This window comes from Toxorhynchites rutilus, chromosome 2 (assembly GCF_029784135.1).
Source record: "Toxorhynchites rutilus septentrionalis strain SRP chromosome 2, ASM2978413v1, whole genome shotgun sequence".
In the NCBI taxonomy this organism is placed as follows: Eukaryota; Metazoa; Arthropoda; class Insecta; order Diptera; family Culicidae; genus Toxorhynchites; species Toxorhynchites rutilus.
In genome coordinates this window covers 239984325-240004786 of record NC_073745.1, presented here as the reverse complement: position 1 = coordinate 240004786, position 20462 = coordinate 239984325, and the positions used below count along the sequence as shown (strand labels likewise).

The 20462-nt window shown below is 37.5% G+C and overlaps 1 protein-coding gene across 17 annotated transcripts in view; it reads right to left on the bottom strand.

The window, feature by feature from the left end:
- LOC129767448 (uncharacterized) overlaps positions 1–20462 on the bottom strand; it is a 332396-nt gene that overhangs the window by 154016 nt on the left and 157918 nt on the right. Inside the window, exons 1-2 of one of the 17 annotated variants that reach the window (XM_055768367.1) lie at positions 13069–13205; positions 9606–9838 (exon numbers count right to left, since the gene is read on the bottom strand). The exons of 14 other annotated variants lie outside the window; for them this stretch is intronic. In XM_055768367.1, coding sequence (XP_055624342.1) covers positions 9606–9615 — 10 coding nt within the window. In that variant the 5' untranslated portion in view covers positions 9616–9838; positions 13069–13205. Of the gene's footprint in view, positions 1–9605; positions 9868–13068; positions 13206–20462 lie in introns of those variants that run through there. 2 more of the 17 variants (XM_055768368.1, XM_055768366.1) reach the window with 2 other exon arrangements.

Here is a 20462-nt window from a genome sequence, read left to right as displayed (position 1 = left end):
AACATAGAGCACATTAGGGGAGGCTGTCCCATTTTGGCCAACGCAGCCTACACCTAGCGCCACAACAACGTGACCCGTATTGTTCATCGACAACTGGCGCTCCAATGTGCTCTACTGGAAGAAAACGTACCAACGTACCAAACTACCGGTATCTGCCTGCACCTGTCCTGGAAAATGACCGTTTCAAGCTGTACTAGGATCGCACTGCTCTGACCGACCTCTCGATCCACCACAACCGCCCAGATATAATGGTTTACGACAAGAGAGACCGCAAAGTCACCTTCATCGATGTCGCTTATCCACTGAACCAGAATCTGGAGGAGACCCACGGTCGCAAAATCTGCAAGTACCGACCATTGGCCGTGGAGCTCAAGGAACTGTGGGGGCTAACGGAGGTCCCAAGAATTGTTCCAGTCAGTGTCTTAGAATATCAACAAATATTCACGAGAAACGAATATGATTTTGTTCCAGTGTAAATGACTTTTTTTCAGCTTGAAACACACTGCCCTCATTATATTGATGACAATAACAAACGAGTTCATTTTGTTCATATCGCTGTTGCATGAGCAAATTTGCTATAATGAATGAATGTGACATTGAGTGCGGTTCATAACTTCGCTGTTATTTATATTTTGGATATCAAAAGCAACAAATTGATATTTATCACATCCGAAACGATATACGTTCTGGCAGTGAATTGAGGTTCAAAATAAATTTTATTTGGCGAGACGGTAGCAACGGCATATGCAGAATAGATACAACGAGTGTTTTTAGCTACCGTCAAGCCATTTGCGACATCGGGAATTTCATAAGGTATTTCCGATTATGGCATCCGGCAGCTGCAAAACCCAACCGCACATAGCAGCCTCAGGTTAGAAGTTAACAACAGCTGATATTCATTTGGCTAAAATTAAATTCAGTTCTGACGTTTCCGATAATCAAGATGAAAATGACACTGGGTGGGAACAATGAACATCAAAACATATTGAAGGATAAAAGTTCATTTGCTCATATTCAATGGTTGCCTGGATCTGTCATTTTAATTTTCGTTTGGAATATATAGGTTTTCGATGCAACCTAGCCCGAAAATCTATGCATTTGATCTTAGCGAAGATGATTTTTTCCAACACTGGCTCCAGTCGTTCTCTCTGGAACTGGAATTGTCCCGAAGACTCTTCTGGAAGCGCTAAAGGTGTTGAACATGGAGAAGGAATTGGCCGGCATCCAAAAGTCGGTTATCCTTAGCACCTGCGCGATTGTCCGACAATTTCTCGGTCAGGACTAAAACAGCACCGGGGGCAGGTGAAAATTCTGGCTAGGTTCGCCTAGTTAAGAAGTGAGATAAGTCTGCCAAAAAAAAAAAAGAAAAAAAAATCCTAAGCCCCCTCTTGTATAGTTATTACGTCAATGATATGGATGATTGCCTAACTAGAAACTGCACGCTGAGACAACTTGCAGACGATGGATTTATTTGCATCACGGGTACTAATCCCGCCGTTCTGCTAAAACCCTTGTAAGATACCCTGAACATGCTGGGTATCGAATTCTCTACGGAGAAAACCGAAATGGTCGTTTTTTCTAGGAAGCACGAACCCGCCCAATTCCAGCTTCACCTATCCGGCAAAGCGATCAGGCACTCGATGTTTTTCAAATACCTTGGAGTATATTTTGACTCTAAATGTACCTGGGGAATACACACTGCGTATTTGAAACAGAAATGCCAGCAAAGAATCAATTTTCTCCAAACAATAACCGGAACATTGTGGGGCGCCCATCCAGGAGACCTCATTCAGTTGTACAAAACAACGATATTATCAGTGTTAGAATATGGCAGTTTTTGCTTCCGATCAGCTGCCAGGATTCATAATCTCAAGCTGGAGAGGATACAATATCGTTGCTTGCGTATAGCCATGGGGTGTTTGCATTCCACACATACGATGAGTCTCGAAGTCTTGGCAGAAGTACCCCCGCTTACTCTTCGGTTCACAGAATTATCCTACAGATTTCTCATCCGTTGCAAGATCATGAATCCATTGGTGATTGATAACTTTGAAAATCTACTCCAACTGACTCCTCAGTCAAGCTTTATGTCTTTATACCATGAGTACCTTACCCATGAAGTGCACCCTTCACCGGGCATCTCCAACCAAGTTTGCTTCGCATACTTTTGCAATTCCTATGTCAATTTTGATCTGTCCATGCGACAAAAGATCCATGGAATCCCAGATCATCTACGCTCCGATTATATTCCGCCGATATTTTCTGCAGAATATGGGAATGTTAGATCTGATAAAATGTTCTTTACTGACGGTTCATGCATAAACGGACCCACTGGCTTCGGCATCTTCAATGAAAATTCCAGTGTCTCTTTCAAACTCAAAGATCCTTGTTCCGTGTATGTCGCTGAAATGGGTGCGATATACTATGCACTAGGGATTATTGAAACATTGCCCATCGACCATTATTTTATTTTTTCAGACAGTCTTAGCTCAATAGAGGCAATCCGTTCAATGAAAGTTGATAAACGCTCATCTTATTTCCTAACAAGAATAAGACATCTATTGAGTGTTTTGGTCGAAAAATTATTCAAGATTACCTTAGCATGGGTTCCCTCTCATTGATCGATTCCGGGGAATGAGAAAGCGGACTCGCTAGCTAAGGTGGGCGCTTCAGAAGGCACACTTTTTGAAAGGCAAATTGCTTATAACGAATTTTTTCACATTCCTCGTCAGGACACACTCGTTAGTTGGCAGCGCATGTGGAGTGAAGATGAGTTCGGTCGCTGGTTACACACGATTATCCCTAAGGTTTCGACGAAAGCTTGGTTTAAGGGATTGAATGTAGGTCGTGATTTCATTCGCGTGATATCTCGGCTTATGTCCAATCACTACAACCTAAACGCACATCTCTATCGCATTGGGCTCGCAGCAAACAATCTTTGTGATTGTGGCACTGAGGGCAAAAGGCAGACAATCGGATATCCCCGTCCGGGATATCTTAGGTAGCCGGGATCCTGATCTTCTGCTTCATCTATACCTGTTCCTCAGAAACGCCGATGTCAACGTTTAATGATGTTTCCTTCGTTGTGTCCCCGTTTCATATCCCTCCTATCCGATCGATAAACTTTTACTTAGTCGCGGCAATACATACACACACTCTTTACAGATACACGGGCCAAAGGTTGTGCAGTCCACTGATCATTCAACAAGAGCCAAAGGTTGTACCGCTCATGACAACTCTTTACGAGCTGATGTTTGCGCCGGCTAGTGACCATTCTATCCTGGATTCCTCGAGTCGAGAAGACGCACCACGCTAGATATGGGGTACAGACTAGGGGGCGTTGCTGATTAATGGTCAGCTGCATCCCAAAAGGAAGTACAGGTTACAGAGCATTGAAGACAGCAACATCACAATTACGAAAACACTTGTAATACTAACCTCGAGCCAACCGCGAGTAATCGGTTACATATTACTAACATAGTTATAAGGCAAACATTGTCGAAATATTGAACTCCCGGCCCCGTCAGGTTGACGCCATATGAGCCTTAATAAAAATATATATTCAAAATATAAATGTCCGGAAAACTCTGAAGGAATGTCGGAAAATTGAATTCCCATATGACCTAAAATTTCTTCGTGATAAGCGTTGTTAGTCCAATCGATATTTGCGCTAGCGAAGTTATTCTTTGTTCGAAAGTGGAAATGGTTTTTCAGGCAAAACAACACATTCCTATATCTTCTATCTATCTGTCTATCTATATAAATAAAAATGGAAGGCCAGATGTATTGCTAATCGCAAAATCCGATGAAGGAAAGGTCCCTTCTGAGCCGTCTTCATTTTGTTGTATTTGTTGTATTCTGCCCATATAACAATGTTGTGATGAGAAAAAGTTTAGAAATTCATTCTAAAGAATTCATATCAAAACAATAATTTTGGGCGGGCCAAAGTTCGTCGGGTCAGCTAGTATATATACAGCCAGGGTTGCCAACTATATTTTTCAAAAATCAGGGAAAATGAAAATAAAAATCAGGATAAATCAGGATAGCTCGTTTTGGTATGTCCGGAAAGTTTGTGCCGATTTTTAGGAGAACAAAGGCATCATTTTTATAGGCAGACATACATTTATTCAATTTTATGTGCACAGTTTTGTTTCGCAATCTTTCGCCATGTTTCATAGAGCCTTCAAATTCTATCCTACCACATCATGGTCGCTTCCTCGTCGAAAACTGTTCATGGTATTCTTCATGCTATCCATAGAATCGAAGGTCTTGCCCTTGAATGAATTTTGTAGAGACCTGAACCTTACTTGACCAAACTTCTACTTGTCCTATTTTAGAAATTTCCACAACTATGCATTATTAGTATTGTGGTTCGTGATACTATGACTACGACAATAAATGTCATAAATTTTTTACGGTTTTTGAATAATTTATAATTATATACTTTACAAAAAAAATCTACTAAATATCTATAACTCTGTAATCGTTGACATAAGATTCTGGAGAGAGAGAGAGAAAAGATCTCGCAAAATTATCTTCAATGTTCGTTCATTCAATCAATTGGTGTAGACGGTCTCATTTTCTGTGATTGTGAAACGAAAAACATAAAAGATTTTCAGGTGGAATAAACGCACTACATGTTTTAAGCGGTCAAATAAATATAATACCAGGTATAAATTATAAACGAAAGAAAGAGCAATCACTATACAAGGGAAAACCGGAGAGCTTTTTATGTAGGCTATTCTGACAGTTGTCATTTCCAACCAGGATCCTTCTTATTGTGATAAAATAAAAGACTAAAAAATCAGGAAAAATCAGGATCACTTTAGAAAACTAAGGCAAAATTGAGTGTTTGTCAGGATGTCAGAATACGAGCCAAAAAGTCTGGGAAATCCTGAAAATCAGGAAGGTTGGCATTTCTGTATACAGCCATTCCATGCCAAACCGATAAAGTGGTTCTCAAGGGAAAAAATAATTTTTCGAACCACCGGTTAACTTTGAAAAATCATATCTCAAAAATGAAAAAAGTATCTCTGAAATCAAGATGTTATGTAAAACATCCTAAGATTTCTAGAAAAATATAAAAAAAATAGCGCTCTTTAGTCCAAAGCAATACAATAAAACAATAAAAAACAACTACAATCAATAGTTATGGAAATAAAATTTGGCAGGTTCATTATTTTTTAATAAAAGGCGAGTTATCTTCAATCAGATATATCGATAATCTAAATCGGTTCAGTGGTTCTAAAGTTATGAATTTTTGAAAAAAGTCAGTTTTGGGAAAAAATGGCCTTTCGGACCACCCTAAAATGGAAATGGTCACGCTAACGAAAAAATAAAAAAAAATAAAACCGTATTTGCGATAATGAACAAAACTAAAGGGTGTGTCACATCAAATTGCATCACGGAAAAAACGCTATAGAAATTTAATTTTTAGGAATTACAGGGAAACTTCGAAATAACGTACCCTTGTTATAACGTACCCTCGATATAACGTCACTCGATATAACGTACACATTTACAAAGTGTAAAGGAAATTTTTTTTCGATATTTTTTTTCTGATAGAACAATTAATTACCTGTATTGTGATGCTAAAACAAGTTTTGTACTTTCAATAAATCCCGAAATACAGCTGGTTTTGTGATTCCGGATTCTAAATGAATCAAGCTTTAATCAACAGTACGAAGGAAAACATCATGAGAAAGGCTGGCTTCGTCTTCTGCTTGAAGTTAATCATTAACTTTACTAAAACAGCAACACAATAATGTATTATAGACTACGTTTGTGAGTTGTTATGCTTCGATATAACGTACAATTCGATACAACGTACAATTTTGAAAGTGAAATGTACGTTATATCGAAGATTACCTGTATATCTTCAGCTTTCGCTTATAATCAGATAAGAGCGTATAGATCACGTTGGTCATGCTTCACTGTAAATTTTTCGTAAATTTGGAAAAATGTCGTCGAACGAAAAAGAGCGTCGTGAATTAATCCTGCGCACTCATTTCGAGAATCCGGAGTTGTCACATCGGGACATCGGTAAGATGCTGGGAATCGTCCAATCCACGGTCAGCAGAGTACTAAAACGATACTTCGAGAACCTAACCATCGACCGGAAGGTGAAGAACGGCAAAAATGGATGCTCCGTCAGTGAAAAAGATCCAAGCGCGTAGTTAAGCAGTTTAGACGTGATCCGAGAAGTTCGGTCCGGGATGTCGCCAATAAGCTGAATTTGTCAAGTTCATTCGTCCAGCGGACCAAGCAGCGGGAGGGCCTGCGTACATACAAGGTTCAGAAGGTTCCTAACCGCGACGAAAGGCAAAACATGGTGGGGAAGACGCGAGCCCGGAAGCTGTACAACGAAATGCTGACGAAGCCTGTCTAAAATTTTCAAAAGGATCGGTCTACTGGGCGAATTTCTACAGCGTTTTTTCCGTGATTCAATTTGATGTGACACACCCTTTGCCACTTTTCATCGAAATCTGAGAACCACTCTATCGGGTTGGCATGGAATGGCTGTATATATGCAAAATATACATATAAAATAATATACAAAAAAACAATTTTTTGTGCATCGCGATGTACAAAGTATTAATGAATCTGTGAAAATTAACGTTAAAAGACATTTCTTCAGATCCGCACACTTTTACAGACATCTCCATATTTTCAACAGACTTTCACATATTTTTACAGATATTTTTTACAAATCATCTGGCAACTCTTCGTTCCATTTTTCATCAAATATTTTCAAATCGCAGGGGTAAACATTTACGTGAATTCATTTGTTTTTATTTCGTTCGGAAAAATATTATATCAGAGAAAATGGCTATTAAAAATGCGTTGCTCAGTGAAATGCTGCCCGAATACGAGTGAAAATGTTCGCGTAAGCTTTTATCGTATATCCTCAGAAACGTTCTTACAGACGCGCTGGGTCGATCTTTGCGGAGACGACAAACTAGTTCCGAACAAGGGTTCCCTTATCTGTGGAGTAAGTACGATGTTTGATTTATTGAAAACCAAAAGTGTAGCAAACCTTTCATACACATTTTCAGGATTATTTTGATAGAAATATATCGTTACATTTCAAACGAGAAAACGTAATGCCTTCTCCACAATTAAGCCGGTGGTTGACTCAGAAGATTAAGTCCATCATCAACACGGAGCGCAGATTGCTTTACCGTTACATTCATCACCAGCACTAGCGGATCACAATTACGGTCAGCTTCACTAGCAAAAGTTGTTTTCACCGACATTAGAAAAAAAACGTCCCCAAAACATTTCATTTTTGTTATGTTTGTACGTATCGAAATTCGCCAATGTCAAATTTTGCTCCCACATTAAAATCTTGGAGTGAACTAAGCGTTATTCGTAGGTTCTTGATATTCTGTATTGTGTTCTGATACCTTGTATTATGAGATGCTCTTTCAGAGATGCAATGGTCAATTAAACAATTGACGGGAAAATGAAGTTCGTTCATCTTATAAGTTTAATTATTTTTGCCTTTTATAACAATACCTTTTTTTATAGTGTTGATTATCGTAAGAAAAATAACACTCCTGATCGTAGGATATTTTTTGACAATTCAATTGGATCTTTTTGACAGCCGTTTTGATTCAGTCCGCACTACCTAGATACAAACATTTTTAGATGCAGAACTTGTTAATATCTCTATTTCATTCAAAGTTATTGATATTTATTCCCAAAAAATACGCTCTTTTCAAATGTTATTATTTCTGGGGAAAACATAAACAAATGTGGGTAGCGGCATTTGAAATAACATATTGCATATATTGTGATTTTCAAACCTATGTTATTTTTAGTAAATTAAAATTGAAATCATGAATTTTTGGGTAAAAAACCATTAATAACTTTGAGTAGGATTCAGATTAACAATATATGTAACAACTTTGTCGAAGACAGTTTTTGTCTAGAGATTAACTATCAAGCTCTAAATGCTAATTTCCACTTAAACGCATCTTCGGACCATTGTGCATTGGTCAGATAATGTTGAAGCCATGACAAATGAGCAAGAGCCTACCACTCACTGACAGAGAAATTCAAGAACGCGTATAAATATATTATGGATCTCGATTCTGTAGATAATTCGCATCGTGGATAGTCCACTCACAAAAAATCTAGGTTCTAAAGATATTACGATTATAAAGGAATGTCACAGAAAACGGTTGATGCCATATATGGCGTGTGAAAATCGACCATATGAAGGGTATGTACCAAAAATTTGTTCGATCGGAAAGATTTCTGTTGTTCAAGTCGGAAACCACGCTTTACTAACCATATAAGAAACCTTCAAATGCTTTCCTCGAAGTACAAAAATATCTACACCTATCAACATCGGATCGAAAAACCAGACGATGGATAAAATCGTAGAAGATTTCACTGAGGAATCATACCAATATAAGAAGGTAAACCAGGTATATTGTTTCTGCAAGGTATGTTAATCCAATTCATTAGATGTGGGATATGACGATAAGGTGTTTTTTTCGAAAGAATGGTACACCCAAAGCGCTCGATAAAGTGATCAAACAGCGGCATAATAGTAATATAATCAGGCTAAGGGACTGACCACCTCTATCTCCGGATCTCAACTTGATCGAGAACTTGTGGGAAATTATCGATGTACTATCGTTACTTTGAACCGACTCTACCGGTTTAACAACAATAACAGAACCAGCCTTAAGTTTGTCCGATATTTTTGGATTTCTAGCAATAGATTTTTACAATCTACTCTTGACCCCTATTTCTTATCACTCTGGAAATTTCGCAATGCGAGGAATGGTGGTAATCGGTGCCAGGTCTGGAATATAAGGTGAATGCATTAAAACATCCCAATCAACACCAATTTTAGAAATTTGAAAAAAAATTAAATTGCACGTACTTTACTGCTGCAATATCGGTACTATAAATACCATTCACAATTTCAGCGGCCTGGCTGCATTTTCGCCTTTACAAAATAAAAAGTGTAAGATGTACCGATTTTTTTCTTTGTTGATCTCCATTGTTAATACCCTGTAACTCACAATTGATTGGAACAAACAAAAAAACAACAAAATATTTTTTTCAGGGTTACATGTACCTGTACAACGAGCCTAAACTTGAAATTGTATGATCGATATTACGGGTGATATTGATCACTAAAGCTAGCCACCAAGAAAATAATGGATAACTTTTTCTCCAACCTAATATATGGCATAGTTTCTTTAAATTTTATCAATATACTTTTGTGATCTGCCAACTTCAAACTTCTTGATAATCGGGTTTTATGAAAATCTAAAATATGATCCGTCTCTACTCTAAGACTCCTAAATTTCAAGAATAAAAATATACAGCTTAAAATAAAAAGTAATAAAAACAAACAAATTGGACAGTTCTTTCACTTTTGCATCCAACCCGGCATCTACGAATGAGCATGGTAGCCAATCAATCACTTCGTTGCTGCAGTTCCCATAAAACGCGTCCGCAAACAGAACTGCGTGAGGTAGGTTTCGGATACACGTGCCGTTCCGTTCTCTCTTTCTCCGTTTTTCTCATCGCGAACGCCTCGGAACGCGCATCAGCATTCCAATGAAACTCAAAACACTAACCCTGACCCATTTCTGCTGCTGTTCTTTTTTCCGCCACGTCCGTCACTTGGGTTTTTCAGTTTACAATTTCCACCAGCGGGAAAAACCACTCTTCAGCAACTGCTACTGCTGCTGCTGCTTCCCAATCCGCCTATCCGAATGCACTTGTAATTTCGCTTTCCACCGGTTTCGGTTATTAATTTGTTTATGTTTCCAACATCAACACATTTTCACAAATTTATATAATTACGGTTCTACTGGATGAAACGATGCGATAATCTTTCTGGAATTGTGAAATTTTTCTTTCTCTGTTTCGATTGGCCGCGAATCGGAATCATGGCAACCAACCGAGGGGCGGACGCGTGGGGACGCGGGTGGAAATCCCATTCGAAGTCATTGATTGAGTTTTCATTTTCACTTCCCAGCAATGTCCCGAGAAGTGTCGCTTGCCCTGACCTACGGGGACAGAAATGTTAATTAAAAATAACAAGAATTTCCCCCCGGTCACTTCCTGGCGCAGCTGCTGCCGCAGCCGATTTGGAGTTGAAAGTTATCCCCCTCTTCCTAACATTCCGCTTTTCCGAGTGTCGGAGTGTCGGGGGAGTAATGAGATCGTTTTAATATCTATCGTTTTCGGTTGTAGCTTGTCTTGTTTTCGTTCGGTTAATCTGTTTTTTTTTCGCTTTTGGATGTTCTCTATTTGTTCAGATGTGCCAAAAGTATAATCGCTTGAATACTTTTGTTGTTGAACACTGTTCTAGTCCATTTTGGAAATGAAAAATCAAGTGCACGTAAATAAATTAATTCGTCGACCAGTTTATTTGCTCTGTTAATTAATTAATTGAAAAAAAAATAGTTGAAGGCGATATTCAACAAACTAAAAGATAAATAATCAACAGTCATAGAGTGGGGAAGCAAATTCGTTAACGATGTCGTCAGTATAATAATTGGTAATTTCGAACTTTTTTTAAGGGACTTGATGATTCAAACTACAGAAATGTTATCTGTACATCAGAGAATCATTATGAAAAATGTATTACTCTTGATGAAGATTGACGAATAACGCGAATAAAAAAAACCGTGAAGAGTTGTTTTATTGGATTGTGTCACATTTACCCGAAATCCACTCACCCGAATGACAGTTACCCAAAAGACATTCATCCGAATTCCACTCACCCGAATGTAACAAATACCCGAAAGCGACAGCTACCCGAATGAAACATCTACCCGAATGCGACATTTACCCGAATACAACAGTTACCCTAATGTAACAATTACCCGAATGTAACATCTACCCGAAAGCGACACTTACCCAAAAGAAGGATATATTCAAATAATACAAAAATTTTACTATATTTGTATTTGTATATTTAATTCTGATCAGTGTTACATAAAGATCATATTGGTCTCATACTTTCATTTCCATTCAAAACGTATTTTTAGCGGGAAGTACAATTCGAAAAATACTGGCATTGAATAAAATCCTTTTCAAAATAATGAGAAGTGAAAGAATGCAGTTTTATAACGTATTATTAAGTCCATCCATTCTTATGGATGACGCAGCCCGTTTACGAGCGTCGGACGCCATACGTTTATCTGGTGCATCACGTTTGCAACCAGGCAATCAAAATGCATGACATGCATAATTAACCGGGCAAACGTAATGCACCAGGTAAACGTATGCAGTCCGACGCTCGCTAACGCTCGGCCGGACCTGACTAAAGGATCGTCTCCTATGTTTCAAACAAACCGGGCAATCGGTGGAACACAGGTTTGCTTGCGAGAGGCCCCCGCTTCCGACGGCGGGTCGGCGGCCTACTCGGATTGCGTCACCTCGGCGGCTTGGTGCCGCCTCGATTCCTTATTCTCGTTAAATGGGGACTTCGCCCCCATTACATTGATCTCAAAATAAATTTCATCACGAAATAATAAACTCATGATAAAAATTGCGCTGCGGCGGCAAATACGTAAGTATCATTTTTTCTTATCTATTCTGTTCACATTTTCATTAAAAAAATTTATGTTAAAGTTACCTGTTTAATTTTCGGAATATTTCATAACCCATGCTCATTTCTGAATGATCTCTTGGTCTTAAAGAGCAATACGGAAAGGAAAGAAGACAGCATGTCAATTGTGCCTACACTAATTTCTAAAAATAACACAGCGAAGTCTTCAACATCTTTTTCGAATTTCCTCATTACAATTTCTCAGTTTACTTCGTAACTTCCTAACAGCAGATTCGACAAAACTCATAAACTGATTTGTCGGAATTTTTCCTTCTTCATTCGGGTAAACATCCCATTCGGGTAAATGTCGCATTCGGGTAAACGCTGCATTTGGGTAAATGTTCATTCGGGTAAATGTCCATTAGGGTATATGTTGCATTCGGGTATTTGTTACATTCGGGTGAATGTCATTCGGGTATGCGTTACATTCGGGTAAATGTGCTTCGGGTAAACGTGTTTCGGGTGAATGGGACACAACCATTTTATTGTCTGGCCGGAAACTTTTCACGTTTCCCCATATCATTCTAGGATGAGAAGGCGGTTTGTGGTAAACTATTACCAGAAAGTAAAGAAGCTTTTTCAAAACATTGTTATTTGAAGTAATCACCGACAATAATTTTAGACTAGCATTACATTTTTGGCCTCCAACTAGTTCAAAGAGAATGTCCTTTATAGCAAATATGGCGGAGAGACAAGGGATGAATCCTTGACAAATAACTTTCATATTCACATGCCCATTAGGATCCCTATCCGTGATAAAATCAGAACTTCACGTCACAAATCAATCACAAACAAGGACGCACAAAAATGAATTTGTTTTCCATCCTTCAAAAACTTTTTTTTCCCAACACGGCTCAGGTAAGTCGAAAGACAATTAAAAATTTTGTTTCCATTTCCGGTCCGTGTGATGTTCGAAAAGGCGCATTGCCGAAGGTAGAATGTGAAAATGAAAATTTAATTCCAGCAGCATTTGCTCTGTAAACGTTTCTTTCCCTACATTTTCGCCCATGCTGACCACGTTTCCATTTTCCCGTGCATATCTGCAGATAATTCTTATTCGTTTCGTTTGTATTTTCACTGCAGGTGTAGGTAATCGTTTTTTTTTGTTTTTGTTAGTTTTCCATCGTTTTGTCGCGCCACTCGCATCACTGTTTACCACCGATTTTGCCTTTCTCGATTTCTATGTGTGTGTGTGAGTTATTTTTCCTTCATATCTGTTGGTTTCTTTTTAGGTCATCTCACTCGACGGGTCGGGAAAATTATTTTCAATTAATCCGTCCCTTCGGCACGACCCACCACCGCTGGTCACCGATTTCGATCCACACAATCAAACAGAGAAAAACCAATTTCACTTCACATCCGTCGCGCGAAGTTCTTTCCACAGCCACCCGACTCGTGTGCGACGTTGGAAAACCGTTTCCCAAATCCTGCTGACGCGAAGCGGGGAAAAAGCGCGCGCTTTGCGCGATCTTCACTACCTTCGAGGCGTGCTCGCATTGGCGGCTTCCGACTAAGGACTGATGTGATCGACGCGCGACGGCTTGCGCGAATATTTTCGGGATTTTTTTTTGCCGAGACGCCGACCCGACGCTGATCATCGTCGGGAAAACAGTCAACAGGTGTACGGAACGGAACGGAACGAAACGCGGAATCGCGGAGAAAATCGATGATCGTCATCTGCGATCGTCATCTGCACACATCGTCATATCATCATTGTAGAATCGCCGGACTGAGAAAATTGAGAGAGATGTAACCTAATGCGCCTGCGGCTTTGATCGATGTCACTAACACCAGGTTAGATGGCGGGACCGAAGTAACGCGAGGAGACAGGTTTTCCTCAACCCCGAAAACCAGAGCGCTAACCACAGCATGACGAATTGGGAGCGGCAGAAACGGACTAATTAGTGGTTTGGCTAGTCGTATTGGCGAATGATCTGTATTGATAGCGACGGCGGGACGATCGACGTCTGTGTGTGTTTGGAACTGCTGTGGACCAATTCCTTTTCAATATAGGGTGTATCAAAAAACGTATAATCTTAGGTTTTACGAATGTAGAAAATCGATTACTAGAGTTATTCGTTAATAAGGACTAAGATTTCTATAAGAGAGGCATTATGAAGCTACCTTTAAAATAGCAACGAATTTTGCAACAAAACGGTGCATTTTTGATCGGGAAATCCGAAACATCTTAAATAAAGATTTGATTTTCACGTAATAATGGATTGCTTTTTCCCAACCTAATATTATTTCTTTCGTTTTGTAAATTGCAGGGTGTGTTGCTGGAAGCATGGCTGGGAGGTTCTTATGCATCCACTTCCTAACTGACATCACTTGCTCACCAGTTGTTCCTTTCTATAGTGAATTATATCGCTGTTGTACAATTCGCCTTGTTAGAAGCTCGTTAAAATCAACTTCCTCAGCTTTTTACTAATACGACAAGGTTGCCTATAAAGTTTTTATTTGATAAAAAATCGCATACAAAACTGCTCACCAAAGTTACTTTCACTTTTCTAGGATTCTGCCAATTAACGGAATATTAATTAGTAAAGATTTGCTATACAGGTCGGACTTGATTATACATATACAGACACAGTTATATATGATTCGATGATATAGAATTTTAGACTCGATTCTATAATGTTCGAAGTGAGAAAAAAATATTTAAATGTTAAAAGGAATGTTGCTATTATGAGTGGAGTGGAGAAAAGAATGTGATTTTTGAAGATTCTAATTGAAGGTCCACTAGAACAGGTTTAAAAAGACATTGTAACGAAATTAAAACAGATAGGAGTTGGGTGTATTATTGCAGAGCGGTTAGAGAGCTTCAATTTGTAATAGAAAAATTCAAGTTTATTCTGCACTTTTTAGATAAAATTAGGAGCAACACCTTAAAATCCTCTAATTTTAAAGTTTTTCACTTCTAAAATGTTACTTGAATCCACTTATTTAGGATTGTGTCTCATTTACCCGGAAGACAGTTATCTGATTGTAGGGTTTTGCCTATTGACGTACCTTGAATAATTGGACGAACCTTGATTCAGGCGGGGAAGCGTGAATGACAGTTAGCGAGAGGGAAGTATGCGGGCGAGATAGATTAGCGGGCAGAAAAAAACAAGTGACTGTAAGTGAACGGTTGTGCCGAATACGAAGTCGGAATATAAATAATTATATTAGATATAAACCAAGTGTTTTAATTAGATCTGTATAACTCCAACCACCCGAATGTGACAAATGCTCGAATGCGACATTCGCCCGAATGCTATATTTACCCGAAAGTAACAATTATTATGTAACATTCACAGCTATATTTAAGAAGAAGCTTTTATATATTGAATCCTGATAAGTGTTATTAAAATGATAATCTTTGTACATTGACTGGTATCCAAAAATATATTGCGCGAGGAAAGCAAAAACGAGAAAAAGCGGCGTTGCATACTATATTTTCCAATGTTATGAACAAGGTCACTTGAATACCATTTATATAGATGGAACGTTTACCTGAATGATAAACAATCCCGAATGAGAAAGAAAGAAATATTCAAGAAAAAAATTGGTGGGTTATATCTATGATATAACCGCAAGGTTGACGTGGGACTACCTTAGCTTAGCAATTGTTTGTATTGATTAAATTTTTGATTGAATGAAACAATTTCCGAATTCAATTGAATTCAATATATTTGCTTTGTGAGTAAAAAGATTGAACAAATACCATGTAAGGGGAATTCATGCACTGTGATAGATTATGTTCTTCGTTACAAGTAAATTTAATGACAGTCCTTTTCGTTTGGTATGATGCCTTGAACAAAATATGTGAACGGAAGAATTATCAAACGATTATTTTATTTTACTCTCTGAAGTTTGCATCTCAAGTGTACGTACTTCTCGAAACGCGAATTTGCTTGAAATGATGAACTTCAGTCACTCATTTCCGATTTTGACATGTACGTCGAACGCATATTGTTTAATCAATAGGCGTTATCGCAACAAATGGTTATCAACATTTTTCCTAATCATCAAATAGTATGCGTAGTCAGTGAGCATAACATATGGAAGCATATCCTTCAATGCAATCTTGAATAACCGAGCCAACGCTGTGTTCGTACCCGCTTTTGTAATCCGTGTTAGAAAAACGCTTTTCGGAGTGCAAAACAAAACATGCGGGTGCAGAAGGCTTGCATGAATCAACAACTTCAACTTCAACTTCTAATTTTTATACTACATATGCTTTAAACTTGAAAGTTCATTCGCCTCTAGTGTCTGCCCTATTTTCCCAGGTTTCCCAGGAAACATATTCTAGACTGCTCGAAGGCAAGCGAACATAAAAATACTCGCAGTTTGCCTTTATTTGCAAAGCCGATTTCCCCACACACCTTGGTTTTCAAATCTGTATTAGGAAAACACATTTCAGTAGAAACAAAAATACCCCCGACCTGCATGAATTTTCAATGCCTATTTCCCCAGACCCCTTGGTTCTGGAGTCTGTGTTGGGAAAACACATTTCACTCGGAACCAAAACAACCCCGACATGCATGAATTTGCAATGCCATTTTCTCCACGCTTCATGGATTAGAAGTCTATGTTAGGGAAACACATTTTAGTCGGAACAAAAATACCCCCAACTTGAATGTATTTGCAATGCCGATTTCCACCAGGCGACTTAGTTTTGTGCTCTCTGTTAGAGAACACATTACGTTGGGAACAAAAGTCCCACTACTTCCATGTATTTGCAATGCCGATTTCCCTAAGGCTGTTTGGTTTTGATGGCTGTGTTGTGGAAACCGTAAATCGGGCCAATCAAAACGAGGCAGTTATGGCGTTTAGATAACGCTTAATATTTTACAGTTATTCAATTGTTTATCTGATGAAAAATAACATTTTGTTAATCAACTGATGCAAACATCTTTCCGATCCAGTAAGAAACGTTCGAGTTATAAGCATTCGAAATCTTGCATTTTTCCTTGCATGTTCTGTGTTTAGGTTTTCATTTTACCTCTATATATTCCGGTTAAACGTAGTCCCACGTCGGAAGTATTATACAAAATTTTTAATATAATTAATTTTTTTATAATTTATTCTGAGGCCACAGTAATGTGGATGAAGTCTCCATCTAGCGTGGATAAGGAAATCGAGGTGTTCCCAAGTCGCCGAAGTGACGCAATCCGAGTCGGACCCCGATTGCAAGCGTCGCACGACATACGTTAGCACGGTACATTTTTGCATTTAAATATGGAAGATATATCTCAAAGCAAAAATTAACCGGGCAAACGTAATGCAACAGGCAATCGTATGCCATTCGACGCTCACTAACGCCCGGTCGGATCTAACTAAAGGATCGACACTATGTTTCAAACTAACCGGGCAATCGGTGGAACACAGGTTTGCTTGCAAGAGGCCGCCGCTTCCGACGACGGATCGGCGGTCAAATCTTGTCACGAATTAATAGATTCATGAAAAACATTGTGCAGCGGTGGCGTAAATAAAAAAGTATCATTTGTACTATCCATTTTTTACATTTTCATGGCATTCATGCTTTATTTTTTATGTCAAAATTACCTGGTTTATTTTCGAAATATTCCATAATACGTGCTCATTTCTAAATGCTCTCTTAGCCTTAAAGAGCGATACGGAAAGGAAAGAAGACGGCATCTTAATTGTGCCTACAGTAATTTCTAAAAATTACACAGCGGAGCCTTCAACATCATTTTCGAGTTTTCTAAAATGAGAAATTGTAATTTTCATTTTAGTTCGTATTTTTGTTGCTCTTTCATGTTGTTTTGATTCCATCTTATTTATCATTAAAAAGAGATTCGACAAAACTCATAATCTGATTTGTCGGAAATTTTTTTTCATCATTCGGGTAAACGTTCCATTCGGGTAAATGTTGCATTCGGGTATTTGTTACATTCGGGTAAATGTTGCATTCGGGTAAATCCTGAAAGAATTCGGATATATGATTTTTTTTGTGTGAGAAATGTGTTTTCTGACTTTAAGGACATGGATCAAAAACTAAATTATTCAAAAAATCAATGATATATGTATAAAAATTGAAATGACGAAGCGCGAAAAAACTTGAGGAAAGGTAAAGGAAAACTGAGTTGAAACGGGAAGAAAAAAGAAAACCCAAACATTAGCTAAGTTGAGGAAGCAGGAAGAATGGATGAATCAGAAAGAAAAACTTGAAGAACTGAATAAGGCAAAATTAAGCTGCAAATACAACAATTAGGAGAGCGGAATTGGTACAAAAGAATAACGGCAAATTAGATGAAACTATGTAACCAAAATTAAGAATCAAGATTCATGCTCTGTGAATAACCTTCAATTATTTTGATACTTTGATTAATTCGAACAACAAATAACTAGAATTTAGATATATAATTATCATTGATGCGATATAACCCTTACGATATCTTAAATCATGGATCTACAAAGAAACATCAATGAACGACTATCATTTTATAACAGAGGAAGAGATAAATGCTTGCAAATATCACAAAAGGGGTTGTTGAAAATTATTACAAGTTAATTTATAAAAAAAACAAGTGATAAAAGTTCTATAACAAGTTTACCAGCCATCAATGGTTGTAGACAATTTTCAAGACATTTGTGTGTGCATGGAAGGAGGTTGCAATATACTTTTAGATAGGCCAAGTCGTTGTTATTTTTAGATGTTTGATCATTTTATTGCATTAGTATTTATACAGAAATATAAATTGAGCTTAAAACTGCAAGAAACCGTTATGCAAACAGATGTCCAAAATTCGAATTCACTCTGTCCGAAATTTGATTTTTTTTATAAATAGTCTCCGAAATTTGATTCTTATTAGCTTCAATTGAAAAACATTTTTATTCGATCTTTTTTGTGTAAGCTAAAAAGCATATTGAACTAATTTATCAAATATATCAACCAAATAATACCTGTACATTTAGATCTGTTCTCTACATCAAATGCCCTTAGCGTCCGAAATATAAATAGAAATTCGAGACTGTATACAATCGAGTTTGCCCTGTACATTTTTTATTCATTTTTTTTCCATTCCTAATGCTCACATTTTTCTTTTTACTCTACACATTAAATGTGTACATGAGATTTTAGCTATTTTTTTCTTCTTCCCGCCCAAAATAGTTTTTTTAGTTTTCTACTAACATTGTTATTTTTTTTCTCGTACATTCGCTGATCGGATTTCAATTAGCAAATGAATGAATGACATTCTACACCTTTCAATCGTAGCATGATCAATCGATCCGGTTCGATGGTGAATTTGCCTTTGAATCTGTAGAACTGTTTGTAATCTCAAAAATGATGAGTAAATCCTAGTATAGGATTTTTTTTAGAAGAAACTACCTCCAATGTCAGATTGACTCCATTTTCGTCAACAATATTCGCATCGCATGACGTCATTTGAAGGCAACAATTAAGGATTCGTCAAGAAATGTCTTGATTCTTATAAGTAGCAGTAAAACCAAGATCGTAAGGATTCTGGTTGTTTAATCAATGGTAAATTGACTTCGCACCTGTACATCACAACCCTGGTGTCTCCTGAATCAACTTTAGCATATCACATTTTTTGTCTTCATTAAGAGACTTTCAGCCGTGCATATTCGAGTACTTGAGACACCTAGTCGTGACCCTTACTCAATCATATTTATGTAAATTACCTAATATTTTCATCAAAACATATGACTATAATACAAAACCATTATCAGGAATAATTTATGTTCAAGATTTTTCAACGCGAAACTTATATTTGTGTGTACTATTTTTACACATTCACCTTCATGGAAAGAAAATAAATAAAAAAAAATATGATTGAGTCAAGACAGCGATATAGTGTATTCGGCATCGCATGCTATCTTGACTTTAAACATAATTGAGATGAGTTGTAATTTTTCTAAAGAAAACATTTCTTCTTGTATGGCACTTGCCCATCTTTTAATGAATTTGAATTTTTTGAAAAAATACGTTTTTGAGAAAAATGAATTGACATTTTAATTTTTTTCAGTGCACATTTTTTAAATTTTGTTTAAATACTTTTCAATGAAAATACATATATACAATTCCGTACATTTTTTCCCTTGACTAAATCTTGTAGGTCTTACAGTTTTTTGAGTTAGATTTTTTGTAAAAACCTAAGAAAAAAACTTTGGTCCTTTCAAAACGTATTTTTTTTGTAGATTTCAACACAGGACTCGGCAAAGTCATATCAGGAGCCATCGGCCTTCGCATTCAATTGGAAATGAGGTTTTGATTATTCCAGCATTTTCTTTGTCAACATAAGTCAAAAGTTCGTGTGCTATCGTTGTTCTTCGATGGTCCGTGTTCTTTTCAATTTTCACCGTCAAATGCACTTCACGGCATATTGAAATAAAGCATATTTTGTGTACAAAAAAGTAGAAAAAACGCAATCTTTTTATTTTTATTTTAAATGAATCGACGTTATTATGTATCCATTTATGCTGCATTATGTACTGGATGTATATGGATGGTACAAAAGAAGCAAACAATGTGATGCCACCAGGAAAATCATTTAGCACTATCTTGGAAAGAGCATTTCCATCAATTTTGATCATGAAATGTATTTGTAACTGGATCGCCCAGGCATTTAAAATGTTCAAACAAGAATTGAAAAGTCAAAGCGCAAATTATAACAACGTCGCATTAAAACTTATCCAGACAAATCTGGATTTTTTTTTTGTTCTTCGACCGCCAGGCTTTGCTTAAAAACACATGGCAACCCTGCTTCAGAAGGTTGATAATGGAATCGCAGTGCGATTCTGTTCGCAATTTTAAATCCAAGGTGTATCTTGATGAAAAGATACAAAGCGTTGGTTGGAATGCCGTTTGGTGGAGAGCGCTCGTGTATTTTTCCATCAT